Genomic DNA, 16,650 nt, shown 5'->3' on the forward strand with positions numbered 1-16,650 from the left:
ATTTTCTGATACTCCCCCGTCCACATTACACTCTATAATGTATGATGGCGACCCTTACAAGCTCAAAGAATTTCTTGATAGCTGTACTGTCCAGTTTACACTTAAACCTCGTTTTGTCCCAACGGACAAAGATAAGGTGGGGTTTGTGATTTCTCACTTACCTGGGCCCGCGTTGGCATGGGCCACGCCCTTGGTTACCTCAAACAATGTAATCCTTGATTCTTATACTGCTTTCTCTAACAGTCTAAAATCCTATTTTGGGAGGAAAGAAATCACTGTATCCTCTCAGGAAAGACTCCTTGACCTAAAACAGAGCGGAAAGGACCTATTAGGGTATATCACCCAATTTAAGCAGTTATCTTCTGAATTAGGATGGCCGGATGAGGGTTTTCTTACTCTTTTTCGTAGGGGATTAACAGACGAGCTGAAAGACGAATTTTCTAAAGTTCCTCGCCCAGCCAACCTAGCAGACATGATAACGCTAACCATGCAAATTGAGTACCGGTTGCAGGAGCGATCCTATGAACGGAAAAAGAGCAAGAGTACCCGATCCTTTAGTGAATATTATCCGACAGGAAATAAACCACACGTCCAAAATGAAGAGCCCATGCAGATTGGAGCTGTGAGGGGACCACTATCCGCTTCTGAAAGAGAAAGAAGAAAGACCGGTAGACTGTGCATGTATTGTGGTTCTTCACTACATGTTTTGAAGGATTGTCACTTGGTTCCTCCACGACGTACCCCAAATTCTAAATCGGGAAACTTCAAAGCCCTACCTAAAGGGGAAGAACGGTAGTGGCTCCAAATCCTATTTCCCCATATCGAATGGGAATGTCACTTGACACAGCTACTTGCCAAACCATGGTGGTGGTATCTCTATCCATGATTCTTTCAGAACGAGTGTTAGCGGGCATACCAGCCTTGATTGACCGTGGAGCCGCAGGTAATTTCATGGACAATGATTGTGCCACGAAACACGAGATACAACTTGTTTCCAAATCCATCATTACTCCCATCCAAGGAGTGGATGGAAGTCCATTGAGCTCCGGCCCGATCAAGGAACAGACCGAACCGATTACTTGTATGGTTGCCAATCATAAATAAACTTTGGTTTTTGACCTTATTAAAGCTGCTCACTTCCCTGTTATCTTGGGTCTCCCATGGTTACGACTCCATAACCCTTATATTAACTGGTCAGCGGGTACTTTATTCCTAGGGTCTGAGTTCTGTGTAAATCATTGGTTGTCCCAGGAGTCAGTGGGTGTTCACATTCCGACTGAAGTGTCAAACTTCCCAACCGGGCCCACCATAAACCATCTAGAGATCATCCCTCTGTGTCATCGAAAGTTTCAGTCAGTTTTTGAGAATCCCATATTTCCCACTCTACCTCCTCATAGGAGGGACGATTGTCATATCAAGCTTCTTCCAGAACAACCCATTCCCTTTGGCAGAATGTATGTTTTGTCCCAAAAGGAAAAGGCAGTCCTAAAAGACTATCTTCAGGCCAATTTATGCAATGGTCTAATCTCTGATTCAATCTCCCCTGCGGGAGCTTCTCTTTTTTTTATTCCCAAAATAGATTCTGAGGAACTCCGCCCCTGCATCAACTACAGAGGTCTCAACAAGATTACTATTCCTGATAAGTACCTCATGCCTTTAATATCTGACATTATAGAGGCAGTCCTGGGGGCTTCTGTGTACACTAAACTCGATCTCAGAGGAGCCTACCACCTCATCAGAATAGCTGCTGGGGACGAATGGAAAACAGCTTTTCGCACCCCGTTCGGACACTTTGAATATCATGTGATGCCGTTTGGTCTAGTGAATGCACCAGCAGCGTTCCAACGATTCATGGATCACTTGTTCGCTGGCATCTTGTTTCATTTCGTAATCGTATACCTGGACGATATTCTTGTTTATTCCTCCAACCCGAAAGACCATATCAATCATGTTAACATAGTTCTCGTCGACTCCAATCAAACCATCTCTACTGCAAAGCCTCAAAGTGTGTATTCCATCAAGAGCAAGTTACATACCTAGGTTTCGTGTTATCTAGCCTGGGCATATCTATGGATCCAAAGAAAGTGTCCGCAGTCTTAGATTGGCCCATTCCCTCCTGTGTTAAAGACATTCAGAGATTTCTAGGCTTTGCAAATTTCTACAGGAAATGTATCCCCTGTTTTTCTGAAATCATCTGCCCATTACACAATTACTAAAGAAGAACGTCACATTCTTCTGGAACGAAGCAGCCCAAAGTGCCTTTCAAACTCTGAAAGAAATTTTCACTTCTGCCTCTATTTTGATCACCCCTGATCAGACCAAGCCATTTATCGTGGAGACTGATGCCTCTCAATACGCAATGGGAGCTGTGCTGTTACAACTCTCTGACCAGGGGGGAAGAAAGACCCGTCGCGTATCTGTCTAGGACATTCAACGCAGCAGAACTGAATTATTCAGTTCTTGAGAAGGAACTTTTAGCTATTAAGCGGGCTTTCGAAGAGTGGAGGCATCTGCTGTTGGGATCTTCTTTTCCTGTCAAAGTCCGAACCGATCACCAAAATCTCAGAGTACTCCAGAATGCCCAGACCACCAACAGTAGACAAGCTCGCTGGGCCTATTTCTTTCTTCCCTTTCGGATCGAATTCACCTTTCTTCCTGGAAAACATAACTTAAGGGCCGACGCTCTTTCTCGAAAAGATTCTCCAACTTCTAATTTCTGTTCTGAAAGGATGTTCCCCACAGCACGATTTATCGCAGTCCTAACTGATTTTCTTCAAGAAGTACTGACTGCCACTAATCAGAACAAACTCCTATGTGTAGAAATCGCCTCTAACCATCAGCTCACTGAAGAGAGGGGCCATTATTTTCGAGGAGCTCGGGTTCTGATTCCCACTCCTTCACTACAACAAGAAGTTCTACAAATGTGTCACGACTCCCGAGCAGCTGGCCATCGAGGATACGCCTCAACCTTTGAGCTTGTTCAACGACATTTTTGGTGGCCGGAAGTAAAGGCAGACATCCGTGATTATGTTGCAGCCTGCACAATTTGCTCTCAGTCTAAGTCTCCTCGGATGTCTCCTCTGGGCTTACTTTCAAGAATGCCTATTCCTGACCGACCTTGGCAGATAATCTCCACCGATTTTGTTTCGGACCTACCTTCTTCTGAGAATAAAACCACTATCATGGTCACCATCGATCACTTTACCAAACTGGCACATTTTACCCTGTTAGTGAAACTTCCTGGAGCAGCGGATATGGCAAAGATATTTCTTTCCGAAATCTTTTCTCGACACGGACTCCCAGATACCATTGTATCGGATCGAGGCCCCCAACATACCTCTCTTTTCTGGCAGAAGGTATGTCACATTCTGGGAATCAAGAGAGCCTTAAGTTCCGGATACCACCCCCAGACTAACAGGCAGACGGAAAGATTAAACCAAACTTTGGAAGGATATTTGAGATGTTTCATCTCAGCAGCCCAGGACAATTGGGTCGAATTGCTCCCATTTGCGGAGTTCGCCTACAACAACGCCAAGCATTCTGCACTTCACACCAGTCCTTTTCATTGTTCTTATGGGTATCACCCTTCATTTGTACCTACCGTTTCTATTCCTGCTTCCTGTTGCCCTGGGGTTGACAGTCTTCTCTCGGATATTCAAGAGGGTCAGAAGCTAGCCAGACTGTCACTTCAAGAGGCTCAAGATCGGGCTAAGAGGAACACAGACAAGCATCGTCAGGCAGCCCCTACTATCATCCCGGGAGATTCTGTTTGGCTGGCATCCCGATTCCTTCCCTGGCATCTTGTACCTTCTAAATTATCTCCTAGATATTTTGGACCCTTTAAAGTCTTATCCTGGGTTGGGCCTGCTGCAATCAGACTCGCCCTACCGACTTCCTGGTCTCGGATTCATCCAGTGTTCCATTTATCTCAAATCAAATTGGTCGTTCCGGACCGTTTTCAGAGATCGGGGAACCCTCCTCCGCCTCCGGTCTTCACTGCTACTGGTTCTGAATATGAAGTGGCCAATATTTGTGACTCTCGTTACAGGAGGGGTAAATTGCAGTTTTTGGTAGATTGGAAAGGCTACTCACCTGCTGAACGATCCTGGGAACCGGCTTCTGGAGTTCATGCTCCTAAGTTGATTCGACGGTCTTTCTTTTTCACCCAGGTAAACCGGGTTCTCCCCCCAGGAGGAGGGGGTATACTGTTACACATTGTGGGAGGAGGTCGCTATGGGCTCGCAATCGGTTGTGTGGTACTCTTCTCTACGCGACTCCCGAGAATCCTTCTCAAGATGACTTCCATTCTGAAGGAAGCGGTCTAGACTCTTCACGTTTCTCCGAGACGTTCCGGCCTGCTCACGTGATCCTTTATCTAACACGGAAGCCGGCAACTCCTCGCGTCGCTTCTGTTTCTACAGACGCTCCGTGAGTTCGCCTCTAGGGATTTCAATATCTCAGCCTCTACTATTTGACTTTTCGACTAACCCTGTAACCTTTTTGTCTCTCAAGCTGTCATCTCCAGACCCTCGCTCCCATTCCGGTCTCGCTATCTCTCAGGATTTCTCATCGAGCCCAGATATCCATCGGCGTCACGATTACGCCAACCCTGATTTCATCCTTGCTTAAACACCCGATAGCTGTAAGTGCCATAAATTCAGAATTCCGTTCTGTCTCTCCCGATTCAGATTCTGACCCAAGTATTATTTCTTTTAGAGCTCTCATCTTCCGATCTCTTCTCCTTCGAAGCCCTAAATCAATCATCCTCTCCTTCACTCCGCTGGTGAGAACCCTTTTACTGTGTCATTTAATTTCCACTTCCCATTCCCTTCTTTACACAACTACTCTGACCATTTTCCTTTGTTCATCCAGACGAAGCTTTCCTGCCCAGCTTCCACAGACACTCATAGAAGACATTCATCAACCATCCGGATCCACAACACTTCCAGATTCTACCAGGGTTTTCTTCCCCATCGAGGGTTTCCCTGGCGACCCTGTTCTCTCCCCTGGTTAATCCCACTCCGGGTCGGAGAGGACAGGGCTGTCCTAGGGTAGCTTTCACGGCTGCACTTGGTTGTTCTCTGGCGGTCTACTCGATCTGTCAAGGTGAGATTATTCACATTTTGTTAAAAACAGTATCGAAATTACAGTCGTAATTCCATTTAATAACATAATGTGGGATGCCAGTGCTACCCAGCATGCAGCAAATGTGTTGCTTTTCCACGTTGGTGTCCTCAGTGTCTGCTTTTTGCCTCCCCTTCCAACTCATTGACAGTGCATGCATGCCAGGGTTATTGTCATGTGGGACATGTGTAAATCATGTACTGGATCTCTGGCTTGTCAGGCCTATGTGTGTGCTCTGGTGCTCATGCCTGTTTCCATTTGTTGTCTTTCATGTTTTTGCAGGTGATGACGCACTTGATGCTGTTGAGGTAGAGGAGATGGTGCAGACCCAGGAGGAATTTTCAGGCACGACCGGGCACCAGTGGAAGTGGGTGAAAACCCAATCTTATTGCAGACCATACTGTTCAGGGGTGTCTCTGGTTGCACCTCCCCAGACCTCTATGATTCAGGTGCTGAATCGGATGATGAGACTTATGTGCTGTCGCAGGTGAGTGTTTCTGGCAGGGATTCTGTTCTGTCCAACCCACCTGCACCAAGGGTAGAACCCTCTATGGGGATGTCAGTGATGGTAACTCTGCCATTGGCGGTTACAGATGCAGGGTCACACTCCACAACATCTGATCCTGTTCCTGGGCCAGCAGATCAGAGGGGGAATGCAGTCCTGCAGCCTCAGGCAGTGCCGGCACAGCAAGGTGCAGAACGCCTTTCCCCAAACAGGTGTGGTGCCCGCCGACACGGTGGCCCTGCACCATCAAGGAATACTGTATGGGAAAACTCCATGTACGGTATAGCAGCACAACAGGGAGCATCAGTTGAAATGATGGCTCAGGCAATGGAGAGGGTGGCCACTTCCATTCTCCCCCCTGAAAGGCAGATGGAGCAACAACAGCAGGCAACAGACTCCATTTGCCAATCACACATGGAAGATATGTTGGCGTCCAACAGGGACCGACGGGCGGCACTGGAGACTCTGCAGGAAGCCATTTCTGTAGAGTCACAGGGCCACAGGGAAGCCCTGAGGTTAGAACTCCAGTTCCTCAGGCAGACTCTAAGTGAACTTGAGGCTTCCCGAAATTTAAGGTCAGAACAGAAGCTGGAGCAGCTCACACGTTCACTCTCAGCTGAGCTTCAGGCAACTCGGGAGGAGATCCGAGCATCATGCGAGGCCATGCGTGCAGAAATGCAGGCAACCCGTGAGGTGCTGCATGGGGATCTCCGCACTATCATTCTCCAGAATCAGACCTTCAACACCTGCATGCTTGCTGCCATGGAGGACCATACCAGGGATTTGTGTGGGCTGCCTCCCATAGCACCACCACCTCCTGATGCAGAAGCAGAGGGTGAAGAGAGCGACAGCAGCAGTTCTCCCACAATAGCGTAGCCGTGCAGGCCATGAGCCCATACAGATATTTTTTTTCGCAACATCCACGCAGGTGGGTGTTGGTGTGCACCCTGTCCTCGAACCTCCTGGGAGCTCCCTCCCCCCCGGCCCCACATGGCCTTATTTGTTTCTTTTTTTTTTTTTTACAGTGTGTTGCCTTGTGTGGCTCCCATGGGCATCCACTGTATATTCGAGCTGGGCACATGCAGGCTTGTCCTGTGTTTGGGTTTGATGCTTGGGTTCCTGACAAACACACCCCTCCTGCTTCCCTTTCCATGGGTTTGCAAAGGGTGTGACCAAGTGAGAGTGACTTACACGGTGACATTGGGCTCCCATGAGCTGTGTGGGCAGTCTGTAGTCAAAACTGTGTGTACATCCCTAGTAGGGATTGTTGTTGTATTGAACACTGCATGGTGTATTGATATGTGCTTGTGCATACATGTCTTCCTCCTTATTCACAGGTACCTTCTTCATGTCTTCACAAGGCCGTCTCCTTTGCGGATGCAGTTCATGTTGTATGTAGTACACTGACACATTTGCCTGACGTCAACACTCTGCAGTTGGAAGGGGTGGATGTGCTGGCTTATTCAGGTTGTAAAACTTGCACTACTTTGATTTGGTACTGTCATATTTTGGGAATGTTTCATCCTGTGTTGCTGTATTGTGTTGCTGGTATTTGGTCATGTGTGCTGTTTGTTATTGATTACTGGGAGCATATTGTCTGTGGCCTGTTTCCATTTGGGACAGTGCACTTTGTGACACTTGTGTCATGTGTTGTGCATTCCTTTGTTTGCTTTCACATTGCATGACATGCCATGGTGTGTTGGGTAGCGGATATGGGGAGGGGTTGGGTGACATGGCGCTGTTTTCATGGTCTATTTTGCAAGGAGGTAGTCATTCATGCAGCATAAATGTATGTCTTTTTGTGACACAGCATTGGTTGTCTTTAGGTAGGTAGGGATGCACACAATGTAACACTTCCAGGTGACCAATCTCAGGCTGGTATGGTTGTGACAGTTGACTGTCCCTTATGTCATCATCATTGATTGTCAGCTGGTATGTACCAGGGCTGTGTGCACTCCACAGGGGTGTGATTTTAGGTGAAGTAATTAGCCACCAGCTGCGTACGGGCTGCCTCACCACATGCCCTTTCCCCTCCCATGCACAGCGGCCGTGCATGTGGTTGGGGATGTGGGGGCACCACCATGTCCACTGGCAGGCCCCGGCTGGTTGCAACGTTGTGCAGGACACATGCTGCCACTATGATCCTGCACACTACTGGGGGCGCGCATAGCAGCTGCCCACCAGAGCGGTCAAGGGAGCGAAAGCGTGACTTGAGCACTCCGAATGTGCACTCCACTATACCCCGGGTTGCAATATGGGCTGCGTTATATCTTAACTCGGGTGGTGTGGTGGGGATCCGAATTGGCGTCATCAGGTGGGTACTCAGAGGGTAGGCACTGTCCCCTGGGGAGGTGATGATGGGTATCATTAGTGGGGTTTTGACATTACTCAGTATCTGACATGCATGCATGTGCAGAGGCATTTATACTCACCAAGCAGCCATGTATCGCCATGCCGCCCAGCTTCTAGGTCCCGGTTTAGGGTTGACATTCTGTAAATTAAACTGTAATGGGTGGACCCTGGATAGTTGGCATATACTGAGGTGATGATTCCCTTGGCATCACATACTACCTGCACGTTGATGGAATGCCAGTGCGTCCGGTTTCTATAGATGTGCTCAGTTGCCCTGGGAGGACGTAGAGCCACATGGGTGCAATAAATGGCACCTAGCACTTTGGGGAAGTGTGCTACCCCATAAAAATCCTGGACGGCAGCCTGCCTTTCTGCAGGTGTTCTGGGCAGGTATATGTGCCTGTGGACTGATGGGTGTGCAGTCATGATGGCCAACACCTGGTGTAGGCAGTGTGACTGCATGGCCTGTGACACCCCCCCCCCCCCACTATGGCATTTGTCCGCTGAAATGAACCAGTGGCCAAGAAGTGCAGTACATTGAGCACCTTTTCTAAGGGGATCAGTGCTTGAGAGCACAGGGTGGGTGATGTGAGGTCATCCTCCCACTCACTCACCAGGTCGAGTATTATGTGAGGTGGAAACCTGTACCTCCCATACACTTGGTCATCATGCATCCCAAAAAGGCTGGACCTGGGTGTCAAAATTCTGGCCCGGACTATCCTCCTCCTCCTGCGGTGTCTCACGACCACTGCTGCGAGGAACGGTATATTCATCGTAGCGTCTGAGCTTGTTTGTTGTTGCGCGCACTTTGATGCTGCGCGGGTCCGCGTACACCTGCTTCCTGCTGGCGTACGTGTTTCCGGATTAGCACGTCTTTATTGGCGCACGCGTTTCCCCTGTTCGATTCCATGAATATGTGTTGTAGGCACGCGTGTGGGCGTTTGCCTCCTGTACTTCCCCCATAACGCCCACATTTTCACGCGTTGTTCCCCATTCCATGTGTTACGCTCCGTGTTCCACCTACTTTTGTTGTGTGCACCACGCTATGTGCGCTTTCGCTGTGCGCATACCGTTTGATGACGTGTGCGCCACGCAGGAGTTTGGCGCCCATCCCAGTATTTACACGCGCACTGACTTCCATGAATCGATGTGCGCGGCTTTTGCACTTGCGTTGCGATTCGCACGCTTGCGTGGAGATTTTCGGCCTGTGAATATCCTCCGTTTTATGGTTTGGTGACAGTTCGGTGAGGAGCGTTGTGCTTTCTTTCATGGGAGAAAATGTTCTTAAAGGTACGATTGGTGTAGATGCATCATTTTTTCCTGATGGCTTAGGCGTAAAAACTCCACTAAAGACTTAATTTCTTTTTTCCTGGGAGTCCATGATGGCGTCTATCTCAGTAATATCAAGAAAAAGACGAATAATTCGAACTGCCATGGGTTTATTATAATCATTTTTTCTTGAGACAGTAGGTAGATATGTTGACTGCCAGTGTAGTTTTGCTACTTTTGCTCGATCTTGGAGAGATGGTGTAAAGCAAATATCTTCTTCTAATGTTTTTTGAGATGTTTTAATTATGGATTGTACCGACGGTAAGGCAGGAGCAGAAGGAATTGTGTGGGCCATTGCCAGAATGTCCTGCGTGTTGTTAACTATGGCCTTTTGCTGAGGTTTCGATAGGGAACTGTTTTGGAGCATGGGAACGACCTCAGAAGAAACATTCTGCTTCATGGACTTTGGAATATTATCTTGGCTTGTTTTATTCAATTCTGGTATCTGATTTGATATCAGAATATCTTGTTTAGATTAATGGAATTTTCCAGGCGACAGTAGAGTGGATTTCACTTTTTTATATATGGCTTCTATATTTAGTATTTGCTTTCAATCTTCAGTGCTTCTAGGTTCTTTATTTTCTCCCTATTAGAGTAGATTTAGACAAGAATTCCCCAGGTGACACTTGGTAATTGGGGATTTTAATCATGTGGGCTGTAAATTCCTCTAACTTGCCCTGTAACCTAGTTCGGGGTTTAGTAGGTTCCATAGGTAGTTTTAAAGTGCAGATATGTTATACCAAATATGCCTTCAACCTCAGATTATAAGGCACTTACCACTGGAAATGCCGGAACCAGCCGCAAACAGCAGTCAACAGCGCGCCCTTAACTCCACGCGGGCTTCACGCCGCAAGGGTCGCGCTGTTGTGATTTTAAATCACTGTTCAGGGGGAGTGGCCCATGAGTGGCACGTGAAACCAGGCCCGTGACGATGCAGCAAGCTCTGTTTCCAAGTCCCGCTCGCCTCAACTGCTGTCAACTGACAGGCTTACGCGAATCGGAGCGGGTGATGACAATCAGCCTGGTGAGGAGTCTTAAGGTAAGAAAAAGCAGTTTCCCAGCCGCACAGCAGTCAACAGCACGCCCTAAACTCCACGCGGGCTTCATGCCACAAGGGCTGCGCTGTTGTGATTTTAAAGCACTGTTCAGGGGGAGTCGCCTATGAGTGGCATGTGACACCAGTCACGTGACGATGCAGCAAGCTCTGTTTCCAAGACCCGCTCGCCTCAACTGCTGTCAGCTGACAGGCTTACGCGAATCGGAGCGGGTGATGACAATCAGCCTGGCGAGGAGTCTCAAGGTAAGAAAAAGCAGTTTCCCAGCCACACAGCAGTCAACAGCGCGCCCTTAACTCCACACGGGCTTCATTGGTTTATTCACCTCACCAGTGTGGACAGTTGCAATGTTCTTAACACTAATCTTTGAGACTTTTTTTATCTTAGAGGAATGTTTTTTATTGGTCTATCCAAATCAATGAATACATGACTCAGAGTTTGGAAGGACAGCATGGGAAAAGATGTAATTTGTGCTTGGTGCAATGTTCACCTTTACGCTTTTCCCTGATCATCTTGACCCAGAGTGCTAATTTCCAAATCATCCATTTTTCCAGGTCACACTTGGGTTTGGGTAGAAGGTCAACACAATTAAGTTGCATCCTCTACAAAACCTCTGCCCACAACCACATACGCAGATTGCTCATCTTTCTAGGACAGAACACACATTTCCATGTGTTGTCAAATAGGTTTTTGTTACATGAGGAAGACAGAGGCATTATCTTAGATTTGGTCCAATTCATCTTTAATCCGGTAATATTTTGAAAACGTTTGTAATTTATCCATCAGAAAATTCCGATTTGTCAGGGCGTCCTGTGTGACTGTTAGAAGGTCACCTCTTTATATTCAGAATTTGAGGGCTGCCCAACCCCCTTGTTAACACTACCAGGTTTTTTTTTAATACAACTGATGTTGGATTCTGCTCACTTCGAAGAACTGTGACATTATTGGCTAGTATTGGCCAATTTAATGGCCACAATATATTGTATGCTGTGGAAGGAGGAAGGTCTGAGTTTGCACTGCCAGGATTCTAAATTGCAGCATGCTGAATGACACAGCATAGAGGCGAGCATTTACCACACGAGCTATCCACAGGGATAAGGCAGTGACGACATGAATATACACTGCAGTACTTGAAAAGTATGCAAAAGGAACATTTCAGCATCAGTGAGCAGGTAACAAAAAAAATCAATGATCTTTAAGTAAACCTGGGAAGCAAATATGTAGCATGAGCTATTTGAATCAGTGAATGTGAGGCACAGGATGTGTGTATGCTGCAGGGTCAGAAGAAAGAAGGCAAGAGGGGAGGGCACACAGAGCGAAAATACAGAGTGAAAATAAAGGAGAGGTTCAGAAGCATGAAATAAGGTTGTGGTGCAAGGGTGTACTAGCGGTAGCAGAGGGACTTAAACCTAAACGTTTTGAAATGTAACTCCTAAGGGGACCTGCAGAAGGACAATAAAAAATGATCAGTAGTGCGAGATAGAAGACCCCATTACAGCCCATTTAGATTCTCTGCTCACCACCTACGAGTCATGAAGATATTCCCTTCCTGTGCAGCAAATGCTTCACATTTTACACATGGGCAATAGCATATGCACAACCAGGCATAGGGGTCTTTATTCTCTATACGATGAGATGATAATCAGGAAACAGACAACAAAAATTGAGTGTTTGGAAAGGTGGTGGATGCCTTTGACTGCAGCAGGAATTCATACCGTACTGCTGGGCTGCTTAAGGCACATGTGTCGCTAGGACCTGGAAATCCATATCTTTAGCAATCCTTACAGACTCCTGGGGACATGGACATCCACGCTCTAATCTCTTGAACAGTTAAGGAGATTGGTGCTTCAGCCAAAGTGTGACTCTCTGGGCCATTTAAGGTTAGGCATTTTAAACAATGCACAATTTGTCTCAAGTACGAGGACTGGCTGCAATCAGCTACACAGGTGAACTAGTGGGAGGTGGCAAAGTAAAAAACAAAGCAACAGAGAAATAATATGGACCTAGCATAGCAACCCTACGGTGTAATGGTGCACGCCTGTATAAGAACAACAAAGAAGAATGTAAGAAAACAAGAGAAAGGAGGTTAGGGATCACAACCATTGGGGATACTTTTACAGGATGTGCCATGGGACACAGGAACCGAGCGGGGGGCACCCATGGGTGGAGTCTGTGAGGGAAGCGTGCGAGAAAATAGTTAAGTAGAAACAAGAGAAGGGCATCAGGTAAAGAGACGGTCAGAACACATTTTGAGCATAAGCAATTTATGGAAAAAGTGGAGATCTGGAAACTAAGGGAAAGGTCTCAGATCTGTGCTGATCTGTGATGTTTCCAATCACATGATGAGGCAAATCTTCACCCCAGTCATGGTGGCCTCTCAGTCCTTTCATGGATGTGGCATTCTGTAATTATCATGTCGTTATTTTAAGATATGGCATTCTTCACTGACTTCTTTTAGAAGTATGGAGATCTTTTGATATGTGCACTGGGGATACAGGGTCTTAATCACTATAACAGTGTGCCTGCAAACCAAGTTCTGCTACATGTAAGAGTTTAAGGCATGCCTGCAGTGTAAGCCCAACTTTAGGTCATTGTATTAACAAATCAAATACCAAATTCACCATAATCATAATATCTCCACACATATGATAGTATGTGGTCCTACTATATGGATGACATTCTGGCATATTTGTTTTCTCATATTTTTCTTTTTGATAGGAAATACTTTCGCGTTTCTCTTACTTGTTCATTTCCTTGCGGTATCTTTCTTCTTCCTCTGATGCTTTTTGTGAAATCTCAATTTTTCTTCTGCAACGAGTTTTGTGTTGATTGTATGTATAATCCGTTGATTTATTGTGCACAAAATAAAAATACACACAATTAAACATCTGTAATATTAAAAAGCTGCACAAATACCAGCATTCAATAATTATAATTGAGATAATACCAACAGAGCTAACAACCTCCCAAACACTTGCCTACCCGTCATGCACATCAATATTAATTGTGTTTCATTTTTTGTTCTCATACTTTAATATTAAAGACTGGGGGCACAATACTGCATCATTAGGTCATCATAGAATGCATCTGTACCATTAAGAATGAACAAATAAAAGAAAACTAGCATTTTATGTTGTATGCCGGCAGGGTCAAAGAAAGGTGATTAATAAAAAAGGGAATTGCATTCCATTTAAAAAAGAAGTGAGTTTACAAAACATAAATGAGATTTTGCTTTTGCCTGTTGAGGTGAACATGTGTGCCCTGAAACAAACAATATCTATTAATAGCAGAAGCTGGTCTACTTATTGAGGGATTTGTAAAGCAATGCACACAACCTATCAGCGGACTCTGAGTGCACAGGGAAGGGATTGTTGATGGGATAAATATGAAGCACCAGGAGAGTGGAACTTATGAGTTTAAACAAAGGCAGGGCAATGATGCAGTCTGAAAGCGAGTCCAGTCATCCAAAAATGTGATTTCAAAGATGATAAAAGCCTTCGGGTGAGCATGGGGGGAAGGAACCCACAGAAAGTCTACTATGAGGGAGTGGCAAGTTTTTATAATTTCATATGACATAGGATGCTGGTAAGTCGGCTGTCAATTAGTGACCTGACTAGTGCATATCAGAGATATCATAAATTACAGTGAAGATCAGGCAGATAGGTAAGGAATATATCAGCCCCAGCTCGGTCATTCCCATTGACTAAGCAAATGAAGCAAGTCTTGAGGCCTCTTCTGAATTATTTCTGAAGTAACTCTGGAATTCCTGCATGTCTCATCTTTGTTTTCAGAGTTAGGAGCCCAAGGTGTGTAGAGAATAAAAATCCCCTCTGGTTTGGAGGACGGAAGATATCAGGAGTCTTGATGTTTGATATTGCTGAAAGGCACTTGTGAGGTGCTCTATTGAGCAATAGTGGAATGCCCTGTGGGTCAGGCACGAGATCTAGAAAAAGTTTCATTTCATTTTCAAAGGCAGTTTAGGTCCCTTAGTTTGGCATGGTAGAATCCTTTTGCTCTATCTTGCAAATCAACCTGGGTGCATGACTTTAGGCCATTGCAATAGTCTAATAAGAGGCAAGTACTGCATGACGAATTTTGCAGGAGGAGAATATCCCCTTTGAGTAAACATAAGTTAAAGAACCAATGTGCGTTTACTGAGTTTACTTGGTGGGTGCAAGAGAGAACAGTGTTTAAAGTTACACCTCACTACTGAGTTTCTCAAGTCGAGGATCTGTGGTAGGGCCAATGAGCTTGGTCAGACAAATAAAAGTGTACAAGGGAATGCTGGGCCTATAAGCAAGGACTCTGTCTTGTGTACATTCAGGCAGAGCCAATTAGTCTGCATTAAATGGGTGTGTCAGACTTAATTCATTGTTAAATGTATGGAGTGTTCCAGTCAAAGTTGGTCGCCAACTTCCTTGTCAAGTTTGAAGGGGATCTATATGTCACAATTATGAAGGTGAAAGCTGATTCTAAGAGCTTCTATGAGGGATTTTTGCATATGTTTAAGAGTTTTTGATGAGAAGTCTAAGGTTTTAGGACCGGTTCATCTAAGGGGCCTCAAGGGAGGATCCTAGTGTAACCTGATGGGTGTGGTTTTAGAGGAAGTATGAGAACCAGCTGCTGCCAGTCGCTCCTGTACCTGCCAATTTTGCGAGATGAATTAGCAGCATTTTGTGAACAGTGGTGTTACATGCCTCTGAGAGGTCCAACAGGATCAGTGCACATGCCTTAGTTTGGTCGTTGGCTTTAAGAAGATTCTGCCATGTGGTTAAAAGGGGAGTATCAATCCCCCCACTTGGTCTAAATCTTGACTGAAAAGTCAGTGAGCGTATTCTTAATTTCCTGTTAAGTAGAGAGTTGATTTGCTACCAGATTTCCAGAACATTAGCAATGCAATGCATGCTTGCAATGAGGTCAAAGTTGCTTAAAATGTATTGGTCAGCACAGGGTATTACTCAGGTGTGATGATAGCATGTGATCACTCTTTGGAAGTTACCACTGACAGGGCAGGTTTTGGTGAAGGTAGGGATGGTTGCGACGATAACAGAAAGGCCAAGATGACTGACTCTTGGAATTCATATGTCTGTTGATAGAGAAGACCCTTTGAGGGAGATCAGAACCCTGGTGATGGAACTGAAGCAAAGTGAAAGGTGTTTGATAGACATCCTTTAAGCAACAAGGCTGGTCATAACATTATGATTATCTTATGACATTGGTCAATGGGGAAATATGTTGTCATTAGGACGCTAATCAGGCTGCCTCCAAAATCAATTTTTGCTCAGATGCACAAAAAGCTTAATAAGATATACAACAACAGAAATAAAACAAATCTGAACCATCTCCCATGAATAAATATGGGATTGTCACAGAATGGGAGTCAGAAAACCATCTCCATAGTGGTTATGTGTAATCTTCATTACACGTATAGCTCTGTGGATTGAGAACTCACTGTGGTCATGTATGCACAATTTAAAAAGCAAAGATTTAATTCCCTGTAAGATTACGCAGTGGGTTGACAACGCACTGCAGATATTTCTATACAGCTTACAAAGTACACTGCAATGCCAACTGTATCTACTGTAGAGATCTGTGAGTAATTCACAAACCACAATTTGAACCTCCTAGTTAGATAGACCGTCGGTTAAGAACGCATTCAAATGTTTAAGTTGTAGCACTTTATTTGCATTTCTAGTATGATAGTCCAGTAAATTAAGATGTCACACAGAGATGTTTATAACTTACAGAGGAGAAATTGCATTGCGGTAAGCTCATTGGTTTGATAAACTGCTGTAGATATTTGAATGTAACCAACCCAGCATGGTTTTTATTGCCTATTGCCGGAAGGGCAGCTATGTGGGTGAACAACTCACAGTTTAGATCAAAGTGTAACATGTAACAGAGCAGCCTGCCACAAAGTACCACACTGACTCGGGTAGTAAGTCCAAGGGTCTTTATTGATGACCTTCAGATAGGTTGGCTGTAGATCCATAAAAAGGGACTTTTGACCCTATCAGGTTCTCCCAGGAGGTTTGGCGCTACGGCTGACCCTGTCTCATCTTCTCAGATATACCAGTCTGCATAAACACAAAACGTTACTTTTGTCTTCCATCAAGGAGGTTATTTGGGTTCAATAATTCTGGATGGATGCTGGTGTACCAACTGCCAGAGTCTAACACATCTTTTCCATCGACTTTAACCAGTATCCTGAAGGTATTGTCCAGGAATTCCTCTGGGGTATAGTACTGGTGATAACCCAAGTGAGTTTTCCCAGTACTCCCCTTT

General features: G+C 45.5%; 1 protein-coding gene across 2 annotated transcripts in view; it reads right to left on the minus strand.

The window, feature by feature from the left end:
• The window catches only part of USH1C (USH1 protein network component harmonin), an 844,250-nt gene that overhangs the window by 396,988 nt on the left and 430,612 nt on the right, over positions 1-16,650 (minus strand). For both annotated transcript variants that reach the window (XM_069623780.1, XM_069623779.1), the window contains exon 13: positions 13,108-13,173. In XM_069623780.1, the coding sequence (XP_069479881.1) occupies positions 13,108-13,173 (66 nt within the window). The remainder of the gene's footprint in view (positions 1-13,107; positions 13,174-16,650) is intronic.

This window comes from Ambystoma mexicanum, chromosome 11 (genome assembly GCF_040938575.1).
Source record: "Ambystoma mexicanum isolate Mex_15411 chromosome 11, UKY_AmexF1_1, whole genome shotgun sequence".
Classification (NCBI taxonomy): Eukaryota; Metazoa; Chordata; class Amphibia; order Caudata; family Ambystomatidae; genus Ambystoma; species Ambystoma mexicanum.